The sequence below is a fragment of the Corapipo altera genome, unplaced genomic scaffold (genome assembly GCF_003945725.1).
Source record: "Corapipo altera isolate COAL_440 unplaced genomic scaffold, ASM394572v1 61305, whole genome shotgun sequence".
In the NCBI taxonomy this organism is placed as follows: Eukaryota; Metazoa; Chordata; class Aves; order Passeriformes; family Pipridae; genus Corapipo; species Corapipo altera.
Window position 1 is genome coordinate 3,693,705 of NW_020884909.1, and position 22,438 is coordinate 3,716,142.

Below are 22,438 nucleotides of genomic sequence, written 5' to 3' on the forward strand. Positions count from 1 at the left end.
ACTACTGGAACAGACACCAAAATATGTAAATATTTCCTATTGAATGCTTTAAAGTTCTATGCCTTAAAATCACCATGATCTATATAAGAATTGATAATGCTCAGCATGATGCCAATGTGAGTCCTTTTGTGAGTAAAAGCACTTCCACTTAATGTCTCGTTTCCCCCTACACCCCTCTCTCTCTCTTTCTAGATGCAGCAGTTGTTCCACGAAAACTATGAACACAACCGCAAGGGTTACATTCAAGATCTTCACAACAGCAAGATTCACGCAGCCATAACACTTCATCCAAACAAAAGACCAGCCTACCAATATAGGCTGCACAATTACATACTGAGTCGCAAGATTTCCGACCTGCGCTATCGGACCATCCAGCTCCATCGGGAAAGTGCCCTGATGAGCAGGCTCAGTAACACTGAAGTAAATAAGGAAGATCAGCAGCTGGGAGGGATGCCATCTTTCAATCATTTCCAGCCACGTGAAAGGGGTGAAGTCATCGAGTGGGAGTTCCTGACCGGAAAATTTCTGTATTCCATGGTGGAGAACCAGCCACCCCGGCAGAGCCTGAGCAGCGTCCTGCGGGCTGCACTGGATGACACTGTGATGCAAGTCATGGAAATGATAAACGAGAACTCTAGATCCAGAGGAAGGCTCATTGATTTCAAGGAAATACAGTATGGCTACCGCAGGGTGGACCCTCTGCATGGAGTGGAGTACATTTTGGATTTGCTGCTTTTGTACAAAAGGCACAAAGGAAGGAAAGTTACAGTTCCAGTGAGACGCCATGCCTACCTTCAGCAATTGTTTAGCAAACCTTTCTTCAAAGAAGCAGAAGAGCTGGATGTAAGAAGCTTGCTGGAGGATACCAACACTGACACTCAGTCTTTCTCTTTCCTTTCAAATTCTTTAAAGATTTTTTCCTCATCGTTCCAAGGCACCAAAGACATTGGGGGACACAGTGACAAGAAAATACATATCCTCGTCCCTATCACGGGAAGATTTGATATTTTCTCAAGATTTATGGATAACTTTGAGAAGACTTGTCTGATTCCCAAGCAGAATGTAAAGTTGGCAATAATTCTCTTCAGTTCCGAGCCAGGCCAAGACTCCAGCAAACACATAGAACTAATGAAAGAATACAGCATTAAGTATCCTAAGGCAGATATGACCCTGATTCCAATGGCAGGCAAGTTTTCTAGAGGTTTAGGTCTTGAGATGGCCTCATCTCAGTTTGACAATGGCACTTTGCTGCTATTCTGTGATGTTGATCTGGTATTCACACCAGACTTCCTCCAGCGATGCAGAGATAACACTATTCAGGGAGAACAGGTTTACTATCCTATCATCTTCAGCCAGTATGATCCAAAAGTAATATATGGAGACAACCCTCCAGCTGACAGTAGTTTTGTTTTCACAAAAAGAACTGGATTTTGGAGAGAGTATGGATTTGGAATTACCTGTATTTACAAAAGTGATCTGCTTACTGCTGGTGGATTTGATACCTCTATTCAAGGCTGGGGACTTGAGGATGTAGACCTCTTTACTAAAGTGATAACATCTGGCTTGAAAGCTTTCAGAAGTCAGGAAGTAGGAGTTGTCCATATTTTTCATCCCGTTCATTGTGACCCCAATTTAGATCCAAAACAATATAAAATGTGCTTGGGGTCCAAAGCAAGTACATTTGCCTCTACCATGCAGCTCGCTGGACTCTGGCTACAGAAACATTTGGGTGTCAGGTACAACTGGACTCTGTCCTGACATCTCAGCCTATTTGGCCTTTTTAGGGGAGTTTACCTCATTATTGTCTTATTTGATTTTGCTGTTGTAGTTTTAAACTCCCTCTTCATTGTCTTCCAAAGACTGTTGACCTCAAATGGGATGACTCTGCTGTTCGCTGATGTTTCTTATACTTACTGAACTGGTGAGGTGAATCCCTTCATATTTCCTTTATTTAAAATTCAGTCAAGTCATGGAAATCATATAAGCCCATGGAGCATATCCATCACAAGAGGCTGTATCAGAAGAATGTTCTCTTTTAGCTTTCAGATGCAGTATCATCCTTGTTGCATTTCTCAGATTTGATGTGATACAAATATTTACTGGTGAAGGTACCACAAAAGTGCTTTATGCTTCTTCTGGGGATGGAACTCTATAAGATAAACTTGAGTTTTATAATTTATATGAGGACTTATATGTATAAATGCTACTTTTCTTCATCTTTAGAATTTTTAAAGTAAATGAATAACTATAATTGTACCTTTATTTTTTAAAAAGAGAGTAAAGCCGAGGAGCTACTTGCAAATACAACTGGTACTGGCTACCAAGGTCCTTAAAAGTCATATTATTAAAACAAACTCCTCATCGTTGTTCAATCAAAGTGTAAATGAACTTTGTTTTCACAACAAACAAGGTTTAATCAAATATTGGTATACACTTTAGAAGGTTTGTGAGCCAACATCCTTCATTTGCAGGCAAGAAGTAACTATGACTTAACATGGTCATGTATGATTAAGTGCAGGCATACAGTATTCTTATTTTGAAACAGTATAAATTGCTCTTTCTCTTTTTTGAATGAGTCTCTAATACATAATTTTCTTTTACATTCCTTTCATAAAACTGCACTTGATACAGAGTGTTAGAAGTTAAAGCTCTATTTTTTATTTTTTTTTTTTATATTTTCCATGAGTATTGGTACTCAGCAGCAACTTGTTGTTAAAATAGTTGTACAATAATTATTTAAGTTTCAAAATTCACTATTGCTGGTCAAAGTTCCTTGCCAATATATTTATATTAGTGGAGATTATAAGACTGTGTTCAAATATATCTCTCTGGACAGCCTGAAGTTGTCATATGGTGGATTCATGAAGTATTTAAAGGGATACCAACAGAAGAAATAATAAAATAAATTTCCAATTTTAGGGAAATGTTTATATATAGGGATATATATGTGTGCATGTGTTTGTGTGCGTGTGTGTATATCCCTATATACATATAAATATATAGAGACACTAATTTCAAAGTAGGTTCCTTTTTTCAGTTCAGGCAGTGATTTGTTACAATCGTTGTTATTTTTGCCACATACTTGGAACATTTCATGTTATACTGTGGTAAGAACTCAAGACACATCCAGGAAACCATCACAATTCAGCTAAACTTTGAATAGTGCAACGGGTACATCCAAGAACTTCAGTACCCTTGATTTTAAACTATATTTCAAATGGATCTGGACAAGAAAAAGTTGTAACTGTAACACTTTCAGCTGTAGCCAACAACTTCTGCATTTCCTTTCAGAAAAAAAAAAACTAAGGGATTGGAATTCACTGACATATCTATTTATATAGGATATCCTGATAAATTTCCCAAGGCATGAGGAGGGTGTTTAGGTCTCTTATCTGTGGTTCTCTGTTCTGGATTCATCGTGCAAGGAAAAAAGGCAACCCTGAAGAGGGCTGGGTAAACTCAGAATTAAAGGGCTGGCCGTACCTTGTTGTATGCTTAAAAATAAGGCCATTCCCTTGCCTTGGAGAGGGTGGTAATTGTGGTAGAAGGGAACAGATAGAGGGTAATTCATGATTGTCTGCCCTGCTCAAGGAGAGCTCCTGGCTTGTTGTTCTCCTGGAGCTCTTGCCTTCCTTGCCCAGTATTGTTAGCTCAAACGTTTGTCAAAAGTGAAATTCAGTATCTTATGAAATAATTCACAGAAACCACTCTTTAAATTGAGTGCAGAGGTCACACTTTTTCAGTAAGAAAACCAAGAACAAGGAACATGTCATTTATTTGATCAATCTCGACTAACCAATGCAACTCACATTGTAAATACCAAAAACTGCCTGTTGATAAATGTTTGTGATGATTTCATGAAAAAAGAAAAAAAATAATTATTTACAAAGATATCTAAGGAAATCATTGTCTACTGGGATATATTCCAGTGCTTATTTCAATTACTTAATTTAGTGGCCAGAAAGCGTTTGCTCAGCTCAAAGTAAAATAGTAGATTAGAACAAGCAATGCAACCAATCATTCAGTGGGGATAAAGATGAATACAGAGGGCTTGCAGGATCAGGTCCTACATGATATAAGCAAAATGCTAGTATTTACCAGTAAAAATATTTATTTAGTGTCTGACTGATTCATTTGTTTATATGATGAATTACTTTGTTAAAAACCTGATTATAAATGTTTATTATGAAATATTGCATTGTCTTTTGAAATAACTATCCTGAGATAACTTGAGAACTTGTGTTAGTTTGTCTAAGGAATAATATGCCTTCTAAGAAGATCATATTAAAATTAAAAAAAAAAGCACAAAAGTGTTAGTGTAATGTTACATATGTATAGAATAGGATGGGAATGTCTGTGCTAATCAACTGTTTGCTTTTGTCTAGTCCAAATCATAATCTTGATTGTAAAGTGAAATTTCTGTGTGTATGATGTCCATTTGTAAATGTGTGACTAGTGAATTCACAATAGAACTTAAAAGACCAATTTTCCCCCAAGCCTCCTTACCCTGGGAATAGACTTCCTGGTTTCATTGCTGGGAAGCGGGTTGTGGACTGCTTACCAATTGGCTTTTCAGACACTGCTGTTCTTAAAAAAAAAAAAAGTATCTCAGCATTCAGCACCCATAAACTTTAGAAATCCCTGTACCACCGCATCATGATATGTTTTCCCATTCATTAATTTAACAGAGCATTTACATCTCCTGGGTGAGGGGGAAACAGCAGGTTGGGCTTTCTAAGACTTGCTGAGTGTACTCTGCATCAAAGTACTGGTTCTCAAGCTGAAGAAAAGCAGAAAGACCAGGGAGAGGTGTGCAGCTCAACCACGGGAGTTGTCACCTTCTGCCCAAGTCGTCTCCTTGCTGCTGCCTGTGCTGCCAGGCGCCTCTCCTTGGAGCAGTGAACAGGCAGGGCAAGCCAGCACAGGACAAGAGCTGTGCTTGCTGCCAGGAGCTGCTTTTGAGAAGCAAAAGGGCCACATTAATCAGCGTTTGAGAGGAGTGAAAGGAGGGTGCTGAACTGAGGATTCATTGCATTGAGGTGGTAGGTTGTCTTATGCACATCATGTTTCTCCCTGTCCCCACGGGGAAAGGGAACCTGGTCCCACACCTCTTCCCTGTTTGCTCTGAATGGGCATTGTGAAGCAAGGGGCAAAACCATCACTCCTTCCACTTTGTGGGGCTCGTGGGCCTTGACTATTCCCTTGGGATCCTCCCATATCATGGGACACGTGGGGGAAAAGGTGCCAAACGGCCTTTCCAAAAAAGGGTACAGAGAGAGGCACGTTCTGCACTCACCAAAGACCAGAGGGATGTGCACAAAAGTGCCTTTTGGAGCCTTTGCACTAGTGTGTGCTTAACAATGCCTCAAGACTCTTGCAGAAAATTACGATGCTGGTAAAATGACTCATGGGAGTGCACTGCACATCCCGAGGGCCTGTGGAGACTTGTGAGTAGCACGAGGTAACGACCACTTTTTTATAAACTTTTAAACAAATAGGCAATTGAAAATTCTTTTCGGTTTCTTAACTAATCACCACAATTACTTCTTGAGATGTAGTTTGCTACACTGAAGATATTGCCCCAAAGAATGATACCAGCTTCAAGATACAAACAAAACACGTGTGCAGATTATATCTGATTTTCCTGCAACTTGAAATCAGTTAAAATTTTTGGAAAAGCGTAAGGACTAAGAATTGCTGAGCCACTGACTGGGGTAAAGATTTTTGTCTCTGGTCTGTTTTTAAAAAGGGAATCAGATGAGAAGGAAACAAAAGATGCCTGTAGTAGATACATGCGAAAAATCAGCCATGATGTTATGGTAGCAGTGATAGTTGTGGTCCTAAACTGCAGAACAATGAGGTGTTTCACCAAGTCTAACTATTTACAATAAGTGAATATCACTGAGGGTTATAGTCTGTCATATATCTGTAAGTAGCATATAAAGTTGTCCATTTTCAATCCTTTCATGTCTTAGAATAATTTTCTTTATGTTTTTTTCTGTCAGCATTTATTCATTTGATTAATGAAATGACTTGTCATGACTCAAATCTCACTTTCCTGTTTTCCTTTTTATTGGGTCTTTTCATTTGCAGTATATATTACTACAGTATTGAAGGTTTTTGAGCTAGCATGGTATTTCTGTTATGGTTTTATGACATCATTGCCATATAAAACTGCTGAACTAAAATATTTTACTGAATGAGTTTCCAGTGGTAATTCAGATTGTTTCCATTTGCCTGTCACTGTAAGTTAAAAGTGTTCTGAATATTATTACTTCACCTCTTCCTCTGGTCTCCTTCATACCGAAATCGCACCAAAGCAAGAAAATGCAAAAACTTTGGAAATTAAAAAAACTCTGTAATGCTTAAGTCTGTAAGAACAGAAATCTGGAGATTTCCTTGATCTCCTTTTTTTTTTTTTTTTGCCTTCAAGTCTTTTATCTAGAATTTCAGAACCATTCTTACCAGTTCCATAATTTTAATAAAATAATGGTTATTAAGATGTAAGACAGCACATATATGGGCTACATATTAGAAACTGTAATTTTACATCCTTGTTTATTAGGCCCCTTATTACTGAACAGATGTTTGCTATTTAAGTGAACTTTGGAGATAAATTAAAAGCATCCTTGATTCAGTGTTTACGTAATGCTTAACCCTATAGGCAGAGATCCAAAGATGTACTATATACTGCAGGCTGAGTTTTGTTGCTCTCACTCTTGATTAGGGTAATATGGAGCAATAAACTATGCTTATTGTTCACATATGTTCATACACTGCTGTCTAAAGAAAAGATAAGCTAACTAAATGCTTTGAAGATAGTGGTTGAACTGTGGGTGACCAGGGAGAGAACTGCTGAGTGTAGTTCAACCTCAAAACCAAAACTCAGATCTGCTCCCAGGTAAGGACAATCCACACATAAGAAGTAGAAGCCTGAATCTGTACAAATCATCATGGCACTGGGGAGTTCCACCTTAAGGCTTTTAGAGTGTGATTGCTAGGAGCTGGCACAGTGCAGTCTGAACACAGTGCTACCATCACTTCAAGAAAAAAATGAGTAATTCAGTCAAGTGAGGAATGCAATAAAAGTGTTTCTTGTGTGACAGTGTAGATAGGAAGGATGTAAATTCAGAGAGGTATGTGTCTCTTTTTATGTTAAGAGAGTGAAGCATAAAACTTGTTTTGAAGTACAACTTTGCTTTACTTTCTTCCTAAAAGCTTTTCCCGTTGCTTTGCATTCCATTTGTACATGCAGAGACGAATGGTGGGACTCTCTGGAGCAGTACTGAAACTGTGAATCTCCCGCGCCTGATTTGTTCTGACCAGCAAGACCAAGTTTTGTGAAGTGGAAGCTGAGCTGGCAATTTTTAGTTTTTCCTCTTCTCTTTTTAGACATGACACACTTTACTGTTACTTGACTGGGAGTGGGATCCTTGACAGCTTCGTGTCAAAGATACATCAGTGTTTTGTGCCTAATATGTTTTAGTCTTTCTGTTGCAGCTTCATGAATTGCGCTGTTACGTGGCACTGCTTTAAATGAAGACGTTCCCTTAAGGAAAGGCTTCTGGACAGAAGAATACAGCTGATGTAACACTGCAGCCACAGCCACGTGGCTGAAATAAGGTGCATTCACCTATGGTCATTTATTTGCTGCATTCAGACAATGGTTTTGCTTGGTGGGAAGTTCAGAATGAATACGAGTTATGACTGAATATTTTCTGTTGACAGAGAGGAGCAAATCTGTTTAGCTGGAGCCAAGTGATGAACCATTCCTCCAGCATGTGCTGTTATTGGAGGATATGCAGAGACTATAGGTGCTTTTAACCAAACAAGTTGCAGGGAGATGTCCATGGTAAAACTGAATGGGAAACACTGTGTTTTGCACTCCAGAACTGCTGGTAGCAGAAACTTTGTCTTACTTGTAAAATTATATCAGTTATAACTTCTGCCACAGTCAGCAAGTGTTTAAGGGACAGCCACAAGGGCAGATCCATGGATTTTGCCCTCTGCTGTGAAAGAGACCAGAGAGATAAGATTTGGCCTGGAACACCTTTAGAAAAGAGCCCAGTCTGAAAGAAACATAGGACTGGGCAAAGAAGGGACCATGCAAGAAACCAAAGAGAAATTCTCTTTCTTCTTTTTCTTTTATATTTGGCATGGTGCTGTACTCATCAGGGAGCTACCATGTCTGCCTGGATGTAGCTCAGCACCAGGCTAAAGAAGCACTGTAAAAAGAAGGCATAAATACTGTGTATTGTGACAGGAGCAGATAGTGGTGGGCAATGGGAAAGGAGTCAAGAAACTAGACTTTTTTTTTGCTTGTGATGTCAAAAGGTAATGTGTGCATAAGCAGTTTTACTAGCCTTGATGTGTAGGGAAGAATGGGTAATTAAAGGACATAAATTTGCAGGAAAGAGAAGGTACAGTGTAGAAAACAGTCCCTGTGTAAACACAAAATTTAATTAAAGTAGACATTAAAGTGTATGTGAGAAAATACCACAAGAAATGGAGGGAAAGAAACAGCAGAAAGAAAAGAAGAACTTAAAAAGGTTTAATAAACAACAGCTGAAGGACTAGCACAGATGTAACCATTAAGCACTGGGTACAGAATGCTTTTCAGGGCCTTTTGAAAAACATAGAAAACGTTTTGGAAGCACTGCACCCCACTGCTTTCCCTGGGTGTGGCTGAGGGAGCAAATGCCCAACTAATATTAAAACATGCCTCCTTTTGTTTACTTTTTATCAGCCTGAAATACCTGCATTTGTTTTCCTGTTGGTTTGCCTCCACCTTGTGTCATAAATATCTATTCAGATGTTGTATTACTGGGGATTTTCTTTTTCTGGGCAGAGTCAAGATGGGAGAGCTCTCTTTAATACTAACAGTTGAAGTTTAGTGGTAGAGAAATGGCAGTACCAATGCTAACACCCATCTGACTTGACTTTTTTTCTTTAATAAAATGTCCTCCAGTTACAAAAAGTTGGAACTCAGCAAGAACTTTTGCAGTCTTGTCCCACTTCTGTTTCCCTTACACTTTCAGTTCCTAGCATCTGCTGTACTTGGGTACTGATGACAAATTTAGAGAACTAAGGGAACCTATATCCTTTTAATATCACCATAGAAAGCAATTTAATTTTGCACACAAATTTTGTTGAGAGCTTATGGATTTAACTCAAAATGATATATCCCAAATAAAATTATTTTCCAGAACCTTCATAGTTTATTCATACAGATATGAAGTTAGACACTGTAGTGACATCACTGATGTGTAAAATTGCTGAACTATAGCAATTGTGGAATAGTTCCCAGCTCTGTTGCAAGGCATTTACATTTTCCATTTACCTGTCACTTCTCTTTAGACTATCCTGAATTTTATTACCACTTCCCTTAGTTTCTTCTCATGACATCTTGAGTTTATTGCCAAAAACAGGAACACAAAACCTTTCCAGATTTAAAATGCCTCTCCAAAATTAGGTCTGAAGTATACAGGACTCACTGATTCAACAGACATTAAAGGGCTCAGTGACACAAGGAAGAAAAGTCTCAGAGATAGAAAACATTGAAGAAACAGGAGGGTGCTTAGCTCCTGAGACATTCCGTTTTGTGGAATCATACACAATCACAGAATAACTGAGATGAAAAGGGACCTCTGGAGCTCATAGAATCATAGAACAGTTTGTGTTGGAAGAGACTTTTAAAGGTCATCTAGTCCAATCACCCTTGCAATAAGCAGTGACATCTTCTTGCTAGATCTTCTGCTAGATCAGTGACATCTGCTAGATGGGGCATCTCCCACCTCCTTGGACAACCTGTTTCAGTAATTTACCAATCTCATTGTAAAAAACCCTTCTTCCTTATATCTAATATAAATCAACTCTCTTAGAGTGTAAAACCATTACTCCTCACCTTATTGCAACAGACCCTGGGAAAAAGTTTGTCCCCGTCTTTCTTATAGGCATCCTTCAGGAACTGAAGGGCTGCCAAAAGGTCTCTCTGGAGCTTTCTCGTCCAGTCTGAACCCCAGCTCTCTCAGGCTACCTTCACAGACGGGGTGCTCCAGTCCTCTGAACATTTCTATGGGCCTCCTTCAGCTCCAACAGGTTCATGTCTTTGCTGTGCTGAGGGCTCCAAAGCTGGGTGCAGTACTACAGGTGAGGTTTCACCCGAGCAGAGGGGCAGAATCACCGCCCTTGACCTGCTGGCCATGCTTTTTTTGATACAGGGTATGGCTAGATTTCAGGCTTACAAGCACACGTTGCTGGTATGTGTCCAGCTTTTTGTCCACCAGCACCCCCAGGTCCCTCGTCAGGGCTGCTCTCAATCTGTTCTTCCCCAGCCTGTGCTGATACCAGGGGTTGCCCTGACCCAGCTGCAGCATCTTGCACCAGGTCTTGTTGAGCCTCATGAGGTTCCTATGGCCCCACTTCTCAAGCTTGTCCAGGTCCCTCTAGATGGCATCCCATCCTTCAGGTGTGTCAACTCAACTGTACCACTCAGCCTGGTGTCCTCTGCAGATTTTCCGAGGCTATGTTGTTGACTAAGACATTAAGCAGCATGGGCCATGAACAAGCATTGAGACCATCTTGCTGAGAACACAGCTGTGCTGGGCAGGGCACGTCTCCAGGATGAAGGACCAATCACCCCCTCCCTAAGATCTTGCTTTATGGTGAACTTGCCACTGGCTACCACAAGAGAGGAGCCCCGAAGAAAAGATACAAGGACTCCCTGAAACAACATCTCAGCCTCGGTCATATTGATCATCAGAACTGGTGTACTCTGGCCTCCAATGGGGAGGTCTGGAGACACACCATCTATAACACTGCTGATGCCTTTGAGAACGCAGCAGGATCACCCTTGAGGAGAAAAGGCAATGCAGAAAGAATCGTGTCTTGCTAAATATACCATCTAAGGAGTCTTTCTGCTGTGCCTTTTGCAATGGGATATGTCTGTCTCATATTGACCTCATAAGCCACCAGCGTACTTGGAACAAACGTGGATAGAGCCTTCCTAAATCTTCATTCGCGAAGACTGACCATGAATGAGATGAGTGGATTGAGTCCATCATCAGCAAATTTGCAGATGACACTAAGTTGGGGAGCAGTGTCGATCAGCTGGAAGGCAGGAGGGCTCTGCAGAGGGACCTGGACAGGCTGGAGAGTTGGGCTGATTCCAACGGGATGAGGTTCAACCAGGCCAAGTGCCGGGTCCTGCACCTTGGCCACAACAACCCCCTGCAGCCCCTCTGCTGGAGAGCAGCCAGGCAGGAAGGGACCTGGGAGTGGGGATTGACAAGAAGCTGAACATGAGCCAGCAGTGTACCCAGGTGGCCAAGAAGGCCAATGAGTATCTTGGCCTGGCTCAGGAACAGTGTGGCAGCAGGTCCAAGGAAGTGATTCTTCCCCTGGACTCAGCACTGGTGAGGCCACCCCTGGAGTACTGTGTCCAGTTCTGGGCCCCTCAGTTCAGGAAGGATATTGAGGGGCTGGAGCAGGTCCAGAGGAGAGCAACAAGGCTGGTGAAGGGACTCAAGCACAAGTCCTATGAGGAGAGGAGCTGGGGCTGTTCAGCCTGGAGCAGAGGAGGCTCAGGGGAGACCTCCTCACTCTCTACGGCTCCCTGACAGGATGTTGTAGGCAGGTGGGGGTTGGTCTCTTTTCCGAGGCAACTCTCAGCAAGACAAGAGGGCATGGTTTCAAGTTGTTCCAGTGAAGGTTTAGGTTGGATATTAGAAAGAATTTCTTTACAGAGAGAGTGGTCAGACATTGGAATGGGCTGCCCATGGAAGTGGTGGATTCTCCGTCCCTGGAGATTTTTAAAAAGAGACTGGATGTGGCATCAGTACCATGTTCTGGTAACCACAGCAGTAGTGGATCAAGGGTTGGACTTGATGATCTCAGAGGTCCCTTCCAACCCAGCTGATTCTATGATTCTATTTTTCTATGACACTGAGCCATTGACCACTAACTGTCCTCTGGATGCCACCATCCAGCCAATTTCTCATGCACTGAACAGTCCACTCACCAAATACATCTCTCTCCAATTTAGAACGAAGGATGTTGTGGGGAACCATGTCAAAGGCTCTACAGAAGTCCAGATAGATGGTATCCATAGCTCTTCCCTTGTCCACTGGATTGGTCAGGCAGGAAGTAAGGCCATGCTGACTCTCTTGAATCATCACCTCTCCCAAACCTCCTAAAAGCTGTGTAGAAACCACTGATTTCTCTCTGACTTAGTAGCCTGGATGTGTTTTCAGGTGTAATTTGTACAGCTAAAAAAAACTCTGCTGAATTGAAAAAACGTCTGTGGAGTGAATGCATAGGTGCAAAAAAACTTCTGCCCGGGGTCCGCCCTGTCCTGCAGCAGTAAGCAGGATGCTCAGTGGTACAAGCACTTCACAGGGGAAGGACCCAGAAATGATCAGGCAGAAAAGATATGGCTCTTCTCAGGGAATTTTTTTTAATGATACTTCTAAGATAAACTGAAGTGCTACTGTTGTTAAGAAATCAGTTACCTGCTGAGGACTGAACTAAGACAGTAAGTTGACCATCTTGACAACCAGCATGGCCAGAGATATCTGTTAAGTGCTATGATACTTATATTGATAAACTAAGCCATTCCATGTTTGGGATTTGAAAAGCTGGGACTGTGATCCAACTGCTGTTAAATGGTGAGTATTTACCTCCTTCATGTGCTTTTCTAATAACATCAGATAACTGTAGACAAAACTTTGACCTTATTTTGGCTCCTACAAACCTAGTCTAAAGAACCAAAGAGCAATAATAATATCAGGATTACAAAAGAAAATGCGCATAGGCAAATGTCACTGACACTGATAGGAAATGTTCTGCAGGTATTGCTATCTGTTAGGATTATAGGACTAGGAGAGTCTGTGTTTTGTCAGTTCTTGAGGATTTTTTAGGTCGTGACATTTCCAAATATGAAAGGGAACAAATGGCTGCTTCAATTACTGCTCTTTCTTTTTTGTCTACTCTGGGTCACTTAAACTGGCTGAATGGGGTGGTCAGTAGCAGTGGCAACAACTATTTGCCAAATTGGTCTCATTATAAGACTCTCAAAACAGATCAATAAAGGTAAAAACTCTGGAGAGCAGGAAGTGACCAATTAAACTTTTGCAATGGCATTTGACAGTTAGGAGGAGGAAGAAATGACAGTTTTTTGATGCTATTAAGGAATACCTCTAAGACTGAAGCATCTGTTAGAACTCAATATAAAATTTCTCTGAGGTTTCCTATGACTAAAAAGGAATTGATCTTGTAATGGCAAGCTCTACACTCCAGATTACTGTAGCAATTTCAGAATTTACAGAGTAACACCAGTAACACAGATTGTGTTTTACTCATCCCTGAAATGAGAGAGATTTTCCCTATCAACATACTTAGTGGCCTATTCACAGCATCTTTATGTCTAGTTCACTTACCAAATTTTGACATGAACCACATAAAGCTGTATCCTGGCTTCCAAACGGTCTTTTGAGAGCATTTCAGCACTAACAGAGGAGCATAAAGCTAATATGACTCCTGCCCAGTATGCAGCATCAAAGTGTGGCATAAATTTTCTGCTACTTGACGTAGAAGCTCAAGTGGCATCACAGTAGTCTTGAATTTGCTCAGAAAATAAGTGAAATGGATGAGTTGGGAATGGCTTCACACTTGTAGACAGTGTCAAGGCAGCCACGCACTAAGATCACATTTGGGTGGTGCTCAGGATCAGGTTCTGTATCTACCTTCTAATGAAATAAAATTTTACTTAGGAAACAAGTCTTTCAGCACTGCCAACAAAACATGTTTAGGTGTCCTATCTGTCTTATTCTTGCAAAATCTCTTTTTTTAAAAGAATATTTTAAATATTAATTCATGATTATTTAGTGTTTTCCCTCTTATCCTCTAACAAAACTTGATGTGAACCAGAGCTTACTGTTCTTTCTTACACACCTTGAATGGATGAGATTGATGGGGTGTGAAAAGATTGCAGGACTACTTGCCTTTTCTAAATTTCCTTCAGTTCCTGAGACACTGAAAAGCAGTCCTTCAGAGCAGGATATGTTTACCTTATTTTGATACAGAAGGTCACTTCTGCATCGAAGAAGGTCTCTGTCAAAATGAAGTGATTCAGAAGGTGCTTTTTGCTGCCAGAGAGGATTCATACCTATACATAAACCATACTTTTGTGATATAATTTTTTAAAAAAATTTAAATTTTAGAAATTATTTTTGACATCTGTACCACTGTCACTCAACCATATGAGTGAGTCATAGCTACATCTTCTTCTGCCCTCACTTTGAGAGTAAGACAGAAGGAATTTATGTTATTTCATGGGCCATTTATAGAAGAACCCATTTTTACAGAAGGCTTTAATGGAGGATTTTTAAAGATTTTCTACAAGGAGCTTTTTTGTTAAAATGAAGTTCTACAGGAGAGGAGAATAAGAGTAAAGGATGAATGTTATTTGGATGACATTATGTGAATGATTAAAGCTACACTAAAGATTATTTGAAATTCCTAAATTGTCTCAGAAGCTTTGCAGTGTCTTTGCTGTTGTGGCACCGGGCAAAATCAGCTTTTGGAAAAGTGATGTAAAAATCATCATCTAGGAGAAAGCAGATTATGAATGCAAAGGATTGGGCTTGCTGGATGTAATTATACTGAAAGCTTTAAAAATTTAAGCCAATTTTCTTAAGAGCTCATACGATCTCTTTGTAAAGCTTCAGCCCTGGAAGGGATTGGTGATTGCTGGGGTTGCAAAAGGCTGCACCCAGCTTCAGGAAGAGGGGAGGTAGATTGCTTGAACTGAAGAGGTTTGCAGGCAGCAGGATTCCTGCAGCTGTTATAAGAGGAGGACTGTGAACTATCTACTCAGGTAAAGTTTGTTAGTGGGACTGCAATCCATGTCTAAAAGTTTTAGAGAAGGCGGCAAGGTTGACAGTGCCTGTGTCTGTAGAGTGTGAGGACAGGAACAATGGCTGCTAACAGGCCACAGTGGGGCTGTGAGAGGTTGTTAGGACATATATTCACTTTTCCTGAGTGGAATGGAGCCAGCAAAACCATATGATGACACTGAATTCCTATGGTAGTCTCACACAGCTGGTGAGAACACACTGCAACTACTCTGTACCTGCTCTAATTTATGCCAGGATTTACTGGCTGATGAGAAATTACCTGACAGTCCCTTCTTGCACTGTTGATATTCCACAGGCAACTATGACATTACCCTTGTGAATAGGCAAGCTGTGCTTCCACACCTAGAGAGAAATACAGGAGAGCTTGAGGAAACACAGAGTGACAGGGAGAGATAACTGCTGGGAGGTTTGATGCCACATCTTCCTTTGCCTAGAGAGGAAAAGGATTATTTGATATGGCCAAATGTGATACAAAGAAGGGATGGAGAAGCATAACGACAAGGTGCACAGGTGCCTACCTCTGTGGAGTCTGTGCCCAACCCCCTGCATGCTGTGGTTACATAGATAAGAATAACAAATCAGGAAGAAATGTACTGCTTACCCTGGAAAATAGATTGCCAACTTGTTCATGGGAAAAGGTGAGGATACAAACATCACTGAAGCTAGGGAACTGTTTGTGGAAGCCCATGCTATCAGAGTTGAAATGGCTCAGAAGGATCCTGCTGGCAGAAGCTGGTGGAAGACTTTTGAAGTCACAGGAGTTGTTTCTGAAGATATGTCAAAGGAATCAAACATGGCTTACTTTGTCCACTACTATATTTTTTATTATGGGAACAATTGGTTTGCAGCTCAAAGTTTAATAAAAGCAACGCAGTTTGACAACCTGCTAAAACCTATGAGATCAAGGTCACTTTCCTAGAAATAGGATGCCATTAAACATCATCATCACCATCACCGTTGACCCTTCAGAAATCCTCCCAGTTCTGACAATATCGGTTTCAATTAACATTAATGGCTTGTGGAAGGTACCTGTCTGTCTTGAGTAATCTTTGACTGATTGCAGCACATGCCCCACTTTGTATAATGCTTTTTTCTGAAGTTTTATCAGAGAGATTGTAACTCATGTGAAACACACGTTTTTGACAAGGGCATTTATTTTTAATGTGAAATGAGAAAAAATTTGTCAGTGTCCTTATTTTTGACTTGAGAAGCTTAATGAATTTGGTGGAAGCCATGCTAGAAGTCAGAGTTAGGATGACAGCCATTAGAAATGTAGACAAATCTAAAACAGAATTTGCAAATTTTTTTTATTGTGTGCTTTTAGTAAACAAAAGTTAGGAACTCAGCACTGTGTTAGCTACCCATCTTCTGTATTACCTAATATGAATACTGCTTTTCTGCTCTTCTGAAGCTGAGCTTACCTCCATACATCACACCTCTTTCATCATCAACATAAGACACTACTGCCAAACTGTTGTTTTATGTTTTTAAAGAAGAATCTTATACAGTTATCTGAGTGGATTCTGCTTGCCATTGCTGACTAATTCATCTTCATTTTTCTCCCTTTCTCTCTTCTTTGACACCTGGGTAGGAGGTTCCTGAGATCATTCTACTTCTTGGTCTGTATTGTGCCGTGTACAGCGAGGCACCAAGTCTGTCTGTGGGCTTTGGGCCCCAGTAACAAAATAGCCTCATGCGATTTTTGCCTTATATCATATTTTTTGCTTCACCCTTTAATACAATTACATACTGACTTAGGATCTCACAAGGCCGGGTTTATAGAGATAATGCTTTTATCTATAATATGATAGCATCCAATCTCTTGCAAGTTATAGAAACATTAATCATAGAAATATGAATGTTAATGAAATTTCTGTTACAGAAACTCCCAATCATTTCACTTCATGTATAAATGATTCAGTAGGTAGAAATGCTAAATAATAAAAAAGTTACTGAACAACTACACATACTTTTTTAAAGAAATATATCCTTTCCAGCTTTGCATTTCATACTAAGATCAATGAGTTCTGCAGCTAAGTCCCCTTGCAATTTGAAGTTCAATTGAATGGTTCTGGGTTTAGAAGTTTATAGCTGAGCATTCAGTAGCAAAATATGTATGTTCCAGAAAACTGTTCTCTTTGTCTACTTACAGAGGATTACCTCTACCACTGTGTAGATCGTCCACTTTAAGTGTCCCTCTGACAGGCTTAAGAATGCAATTAATTTGGTCATATAAAAACATGGCACACTTTTATCCTTCAAGTGGCCTACCTGAAATAGAAGGGAGAGAAATAGTGCCAGCAAGAGGGAATTTGTCTTCATGGATCAGTTAAAAAAAAAAAAAAAAGAAAGAACCCCACACCAAAACAAAGAAAAAAACCAGAAAATACAGTTGTCATATAGAGATCATTTTTAGTTGGAGGCACCCTACCTTTGAACTTGTTCTGAAGCTGTCAACTGGAAGTTATCCCCAGAACAATATTTGTGTTTGTAATGCTGTTCAGCATTTTGTTATTGTTTCTGTCATTTGGGAGTTAGCAAAGTGGACCATCTCTCTAAGTGTTACACAGCTAAAGCTGTTCCTGCCGGCCACTCCTGCTGGCAAGTGGGCAAGGACATCTCATACCTACTCAGGCAGCAAAGAACAATTCAGGAAACTGGACTGAAGCCACAGCCCAGTCCAGATAAAATGTAGTGAAGTCTATTTTGTTCTTCTTTCCTTTCACACATGCTGGATATTTGCCTTTCCTTAACTCATATCAAAACCTTATCTCCTGAAATAACTGAACTAAAGTGGGAGCCATGATGTGAGTACCTAATCATCTGTGTGGCGGAGAATTCTCATCCTCTGTTAACTCCATTTGCAACTGCTGGAATCACCACCTTCAATTCAGTAGGACGAAAGCAAGAAGAAGGGAGACTGCTTGTGTTTATCAAAGACTGTGGAACAAAATAGCGGTAATTTAGAGCCGCTGATGAAATAAGAAAGTGCAAAACTAATGACAGGCTAATGCAGAAAAGTATGTTGAAAGCCCTTCCTTAATTTGAGATGAGCTGACAGCTGTGACAAAGGAAGAGAGGGAAGGGGAAGCCTGTTAAGGAGCACAGTTTCCTGCTCTGTTAAAAATCCCATCTTTGTCTGCCCTCCCACACATTTTCCATGCTTTGTAAAGTGAAGAAACTGCACCTATAATGCAGTGTAGCATATCATCATTGTGTTGTGGTTCTGAGCCTGTAAGCACCCAGAAACTCTGATAGTGTTCTGTTATGAAAATTGATGAATATAGTGTTCATCTTTCTTTATGTGAACCAGTAAATTCCCCCGAGCTTTATCACTGCTTTTGCAGTGCTTTCTGAAGCCAGAAAAATGTAGTTGCATTTGATTGCTGGTTACTTTTAACAGAACAAAGGCATAAATTCTCACAGTTTTAGCGCTGAAGTTAACTGTGCATTGAGTAGTATCTGATTATATAAAAATGATCAAAAATTAACCCTGTCCTGGTTGAAACCAAGACACGGTAATTTGATAGCACAAATGTATTACGTATCTTGCCCTTCAGTCTTTAATTACCATAATAGTATCTAAAGGAAACTGAACTCAGCTGCTAGACATTTTAGTGCAGCTCCCCTGAGCACTGTTTTAAGGTTCACAGAATCACGGAATGATTGGGATTGTAAGCAACCCCTGGAGATCATATGGAGCAACCCTCTTACTAAAGCAGGTTCAACTAGAGTAGGTTGTACATGATTGTGTCCACGTGGGTTTTGAATGTCTCCAGAGAAGGAGACTCTGTACCAAGTTATCCTTTACAAAATTATTCTCTTTGAAAAGATCCTAAAATGAAAACTTGCAAAGAATAAATTACATTTGCTCAGCTAGCTGAACTTTATGACTATAATAACTCACTTTACCAGAAAAAAAGCCATTAAAACGAATGTGTTTCTCTATCCCCCCACCCCATCCCCACCTTCTTTTCTACATTTGCAGTGTTATCAGAAGGCAATAATAACCTATTTTTCTTCTCTTTACAAACCTGGCATCTGCACTACCTAATATGCACTGTGCTTGGAGAAGAGACACATTGTTGTATGCTTCTGCTGCTGTTACCCAAAGCAAAGGGTTCTGGACATCACTCATGTTGATCAGGGCCAATCCCACCTGGCTGTTGTTCTGGCTGTTTTCTTGAAGCAGAAACATTTAAGGCTCCAAAACTACTCCAGGGAAGGCTCTAACATTAATTCAAGACATGGAACAGATGGTTAAGAAAAAATTCTGCTAACTGAATCACGTCCTGATCCTGTATTCATCTCACAGCCAAAAAACCCTCAATTTCCACAGAAGTTTTTCTAGGTTGTAGTTTATCACTGGATTTAATTTACATTCACACCTTCTACTTTGAAGGCTTGATGATAATAAGTGTTCCCTAAAGGAGGGGTCAAAACTTAAAGCATCTGAAGAACCTAGCATATTCAAACTTTTCTTATCCTCTTCATATATGCTTTTTTTGAAGATACATGTTTAATTTGTTTTTTTTCCTCATCAACAATTCTGTCAACTCTATACCAATTTCATTATTTTCCCATTGCCGTGTTTTCCTTTCTTCTTTCCTTCCTCCTTCTGTCTTTTCTCCAGACAGTGGTTTAGCCTCCAACCACTGACTTTCTGCTTCATTGAAGAGAAAATATTTCTATTTGCATGTAAGTGTGACCTAAGTTATTCACTGTTCCCTTCTTTTCTCCTGCAAAGTGCTGTCACAAGTAACTGAGCAACTATCCAGAGATAATTTCACTTTGTGTGTCCTACTTGCTGAAGCACAAAGGGAAAAATAGAAACGTAGTGAAACTCTGTATTTTATTGCAGTATTTCTGTCCTTTCCCCCCCACTATGGCAATATTCTTCTCAGAAGAGATGTAGTCAGTGTGTTAATATGTGATGTGATGTACCAGGAAGTGATACTGAGTTGCAAATCAGTGTTTCATAACATAACTGCTGTATATAACTTTGGGCTACCTCAGGATTTATAATGGACTATTAAATATGCTAAATACGTGGAGAAAAGAAGAAATTGCACTTAGGCTGCTAGGAAGGTGTAGCCTGTATGGCTAGGAGAAAGGTTTAAAAGTGGTTTAAAATATTAATGACATCTAAAATGAGGCTTTGAATGGTACAAGAATTACCGTAGCAATCCCCAAAATCCTAATGTCTTTCTTCTTCCTTTAAAAATGTATTCCTCTTTCAGTTTGGCTGATACACCTGCCGTGACTTAATTTCAGATGCGTGCCCAGAATCTGTGTAAAATGCTCCTGTAATTGATTAAGAAGGTTTCGAGATGGATTTGCAAGAAAGAGTCAAAAGCAGCTGGAGGACACTGGGATACCCATTTGCTGAGTAGAGTCTGATCATAAAAAGCAATATAAAATGCTAATACCCATGGCATTGTGCTCTGTCTCTGGCCAGTGACGTGCTTTGTAAGTGATAAACTGTCTGTCTGTGGCATTTCACTGGGGTAGGGGAGGTGGAGCATCACCATCTGGGTTGGCCTTGCTGGTCACTGCTCGTGCTTGCTTTGTGGAGATGGAGGGTGAGGAAAGAGGAGGAGCTACGGACCTTCTCTGTCATTACCTACCTCCCAAGAGGATGAACAAATTGATGGTGTGGTTTGGCTTGCAAAATTGGAATAGGCTGAGCATGCAACATGTTTCTAGAAAAAATTCAGGAAGCTCTTCAGAAATGTAAATTACTTGGAGTTTCTATGTCTTTTCCCAGTTACTGTGATGAATGCATAGAAGATGCACCAGTCAGTGAACTGATTAGCTTTACTAATACAGAGTAAAGGTGTAAGAAGAGAAAGGAAGTAAAATGTAGCACAGATGTCAGGAGTTGTCATTTAGTTGCCTAAATTTTAACATTTGGCTTCACTTACCTGCCTCTGGGAAAGCAGCACATCAGGACAAAGGAATGCATGGAATGGAAAATCTGTTCAGGTGATCAACAGATGATCTCCTAGACTAGAGAGAATTTTTTTGTGATCTGTATGATTCCTTCATGTGATCATGGTTTTTTCTTCTCAAAACTGCATGCTAAGCTCAAAAATTAAAATCATTCTGTTGTGTCTTTATTTAGTAAGAGTATAAATGAAATATGCTATGTTTGGAAGTCTTCAGTACTGCTAAATTAATTTTTTTTTCCTAATTTCTTTCGATACTCTCAGCTGGAATTTTTTTTTTTTTAAAGGGAAAAGTGTGATATTGCTAATTGCTACAATTAGACCTACTGCTGCTAAAGCAATTATCCATATAAATTAAAAGAAAAAAACCCCAACAAACCCCAAGCATATCAACGTTTCAATTTTAGAAAGGCAAGAACTAAAATTCACAAAAAGACTGCTACTCTATCTTGAAGCTTCACCTTTGTATGTTCTGTGAAGACTCTGAGGGGTTCCAATCATTCATTATCACTATACACAAATAGTCTGTATTGAAATGAAAAACCAAACTCTTATTCAGTTTATGGAGAAAAATGTATCCTCTCCCTTAATTTCATGTATCTTTTATCACAGTTTATTTCAGATTCTTGTTTTCACATGAGAGTAAATAAAATGGAACTTCCATTATTAATGATCTAAGACCTCAAATTTATCTTATTTTGTTGGTGTAAGTGATGCTGACAGTTAATATTATTGAATGTGTCTAAGTTGGTGTATGAAGCTGATGTGAATCACATAAAGTGAAGTCTTAAAATTGCAATCTTGCACTTGCAATTTTGCAGAATCACATAGTGGTTGATGCCAGAATGATCCTCTGGAGGCTGTCTACCTCCCAGTGCTCAAAGAATAGGTTACCTAGAATAGGTAGCTTAGGGCCCTGTTCAGTCAGGTTTTTAATATCTCCAGAGTGAGTTTGGAGTTTCATGTCCACAAAATCCATGGGTAATCCATTCTAGTCTTTCACCATCCTCACTATCAAAAAAAAAAAAAAAAGTGTTTTCATGGTTGTGGATTGAATTTTATCGTTTAATTTGTTGTTTGGGGTTTTTTTCATTCTGTTCCTTGCCTCATTCCTGTTGATGGGTACCACTGAGAGGAGTATGTCTCTGTCTTCTTTATTCTGACCCTGTCGGGTGTTTGTACGTGGATAAGAACCTCACAAGCCTTCTCTTTTCCAGATCGAACACTCACAACTATCTCAGCCTCTTGCTATATATTGAGTCCCTTAATCATCTCTGTGTTCCATCACACATTCCAGTGTGTCAATGCCTCCCGGTTGTGGAGAACCCAGAACTGGATCCAGAGTTCCAGAGGTGTCTCAGCAGTGCTGTGTAGAGGGGAAGGATCAACTCAGTCTTCCTACTGTCAGTGATCTTCTTAATGCAGTGCAGAAGGCTCCTGGCCTGCTTTGCCACATGGTCTCATTGCTGATCCACAACTCTTTGTCCACTGGGAACTGAGTCCTCCTCTACAAAGTTGCTCTCCAGTCTTGCTCAACTCCTAGTGAACACTGTTGCCCATGAGCAAAACTTTGTA

The 22,438-nt window shown here is 40.0% G+C and overlaps 1 protein-coding gene across 1 annotated transcript in view; it reads left to right on the top strand.

The window, feature by feature from the left end:
- CHSY3 (chondroitin sulfate synthase 3) overlaps positions 1-4,496 on the top strand; it is a 140,025-nt gene extending 135,529 nt beyond the window's left edge. The window contains exon 3 of the mRNA XM_027653175.1: positions 193-4,496. Coding sequence (XP_027508976.1) covers positions 193-1,758 — 1,566 coding nt within the window. The 3' untranslated portion in view covers positions 1,759-4,496. The remainder of the gene's footprint in view (positions 1-192) is intronic.
- Positions 4,497-22,438: the final 17,942 nt, after the last annotated feature.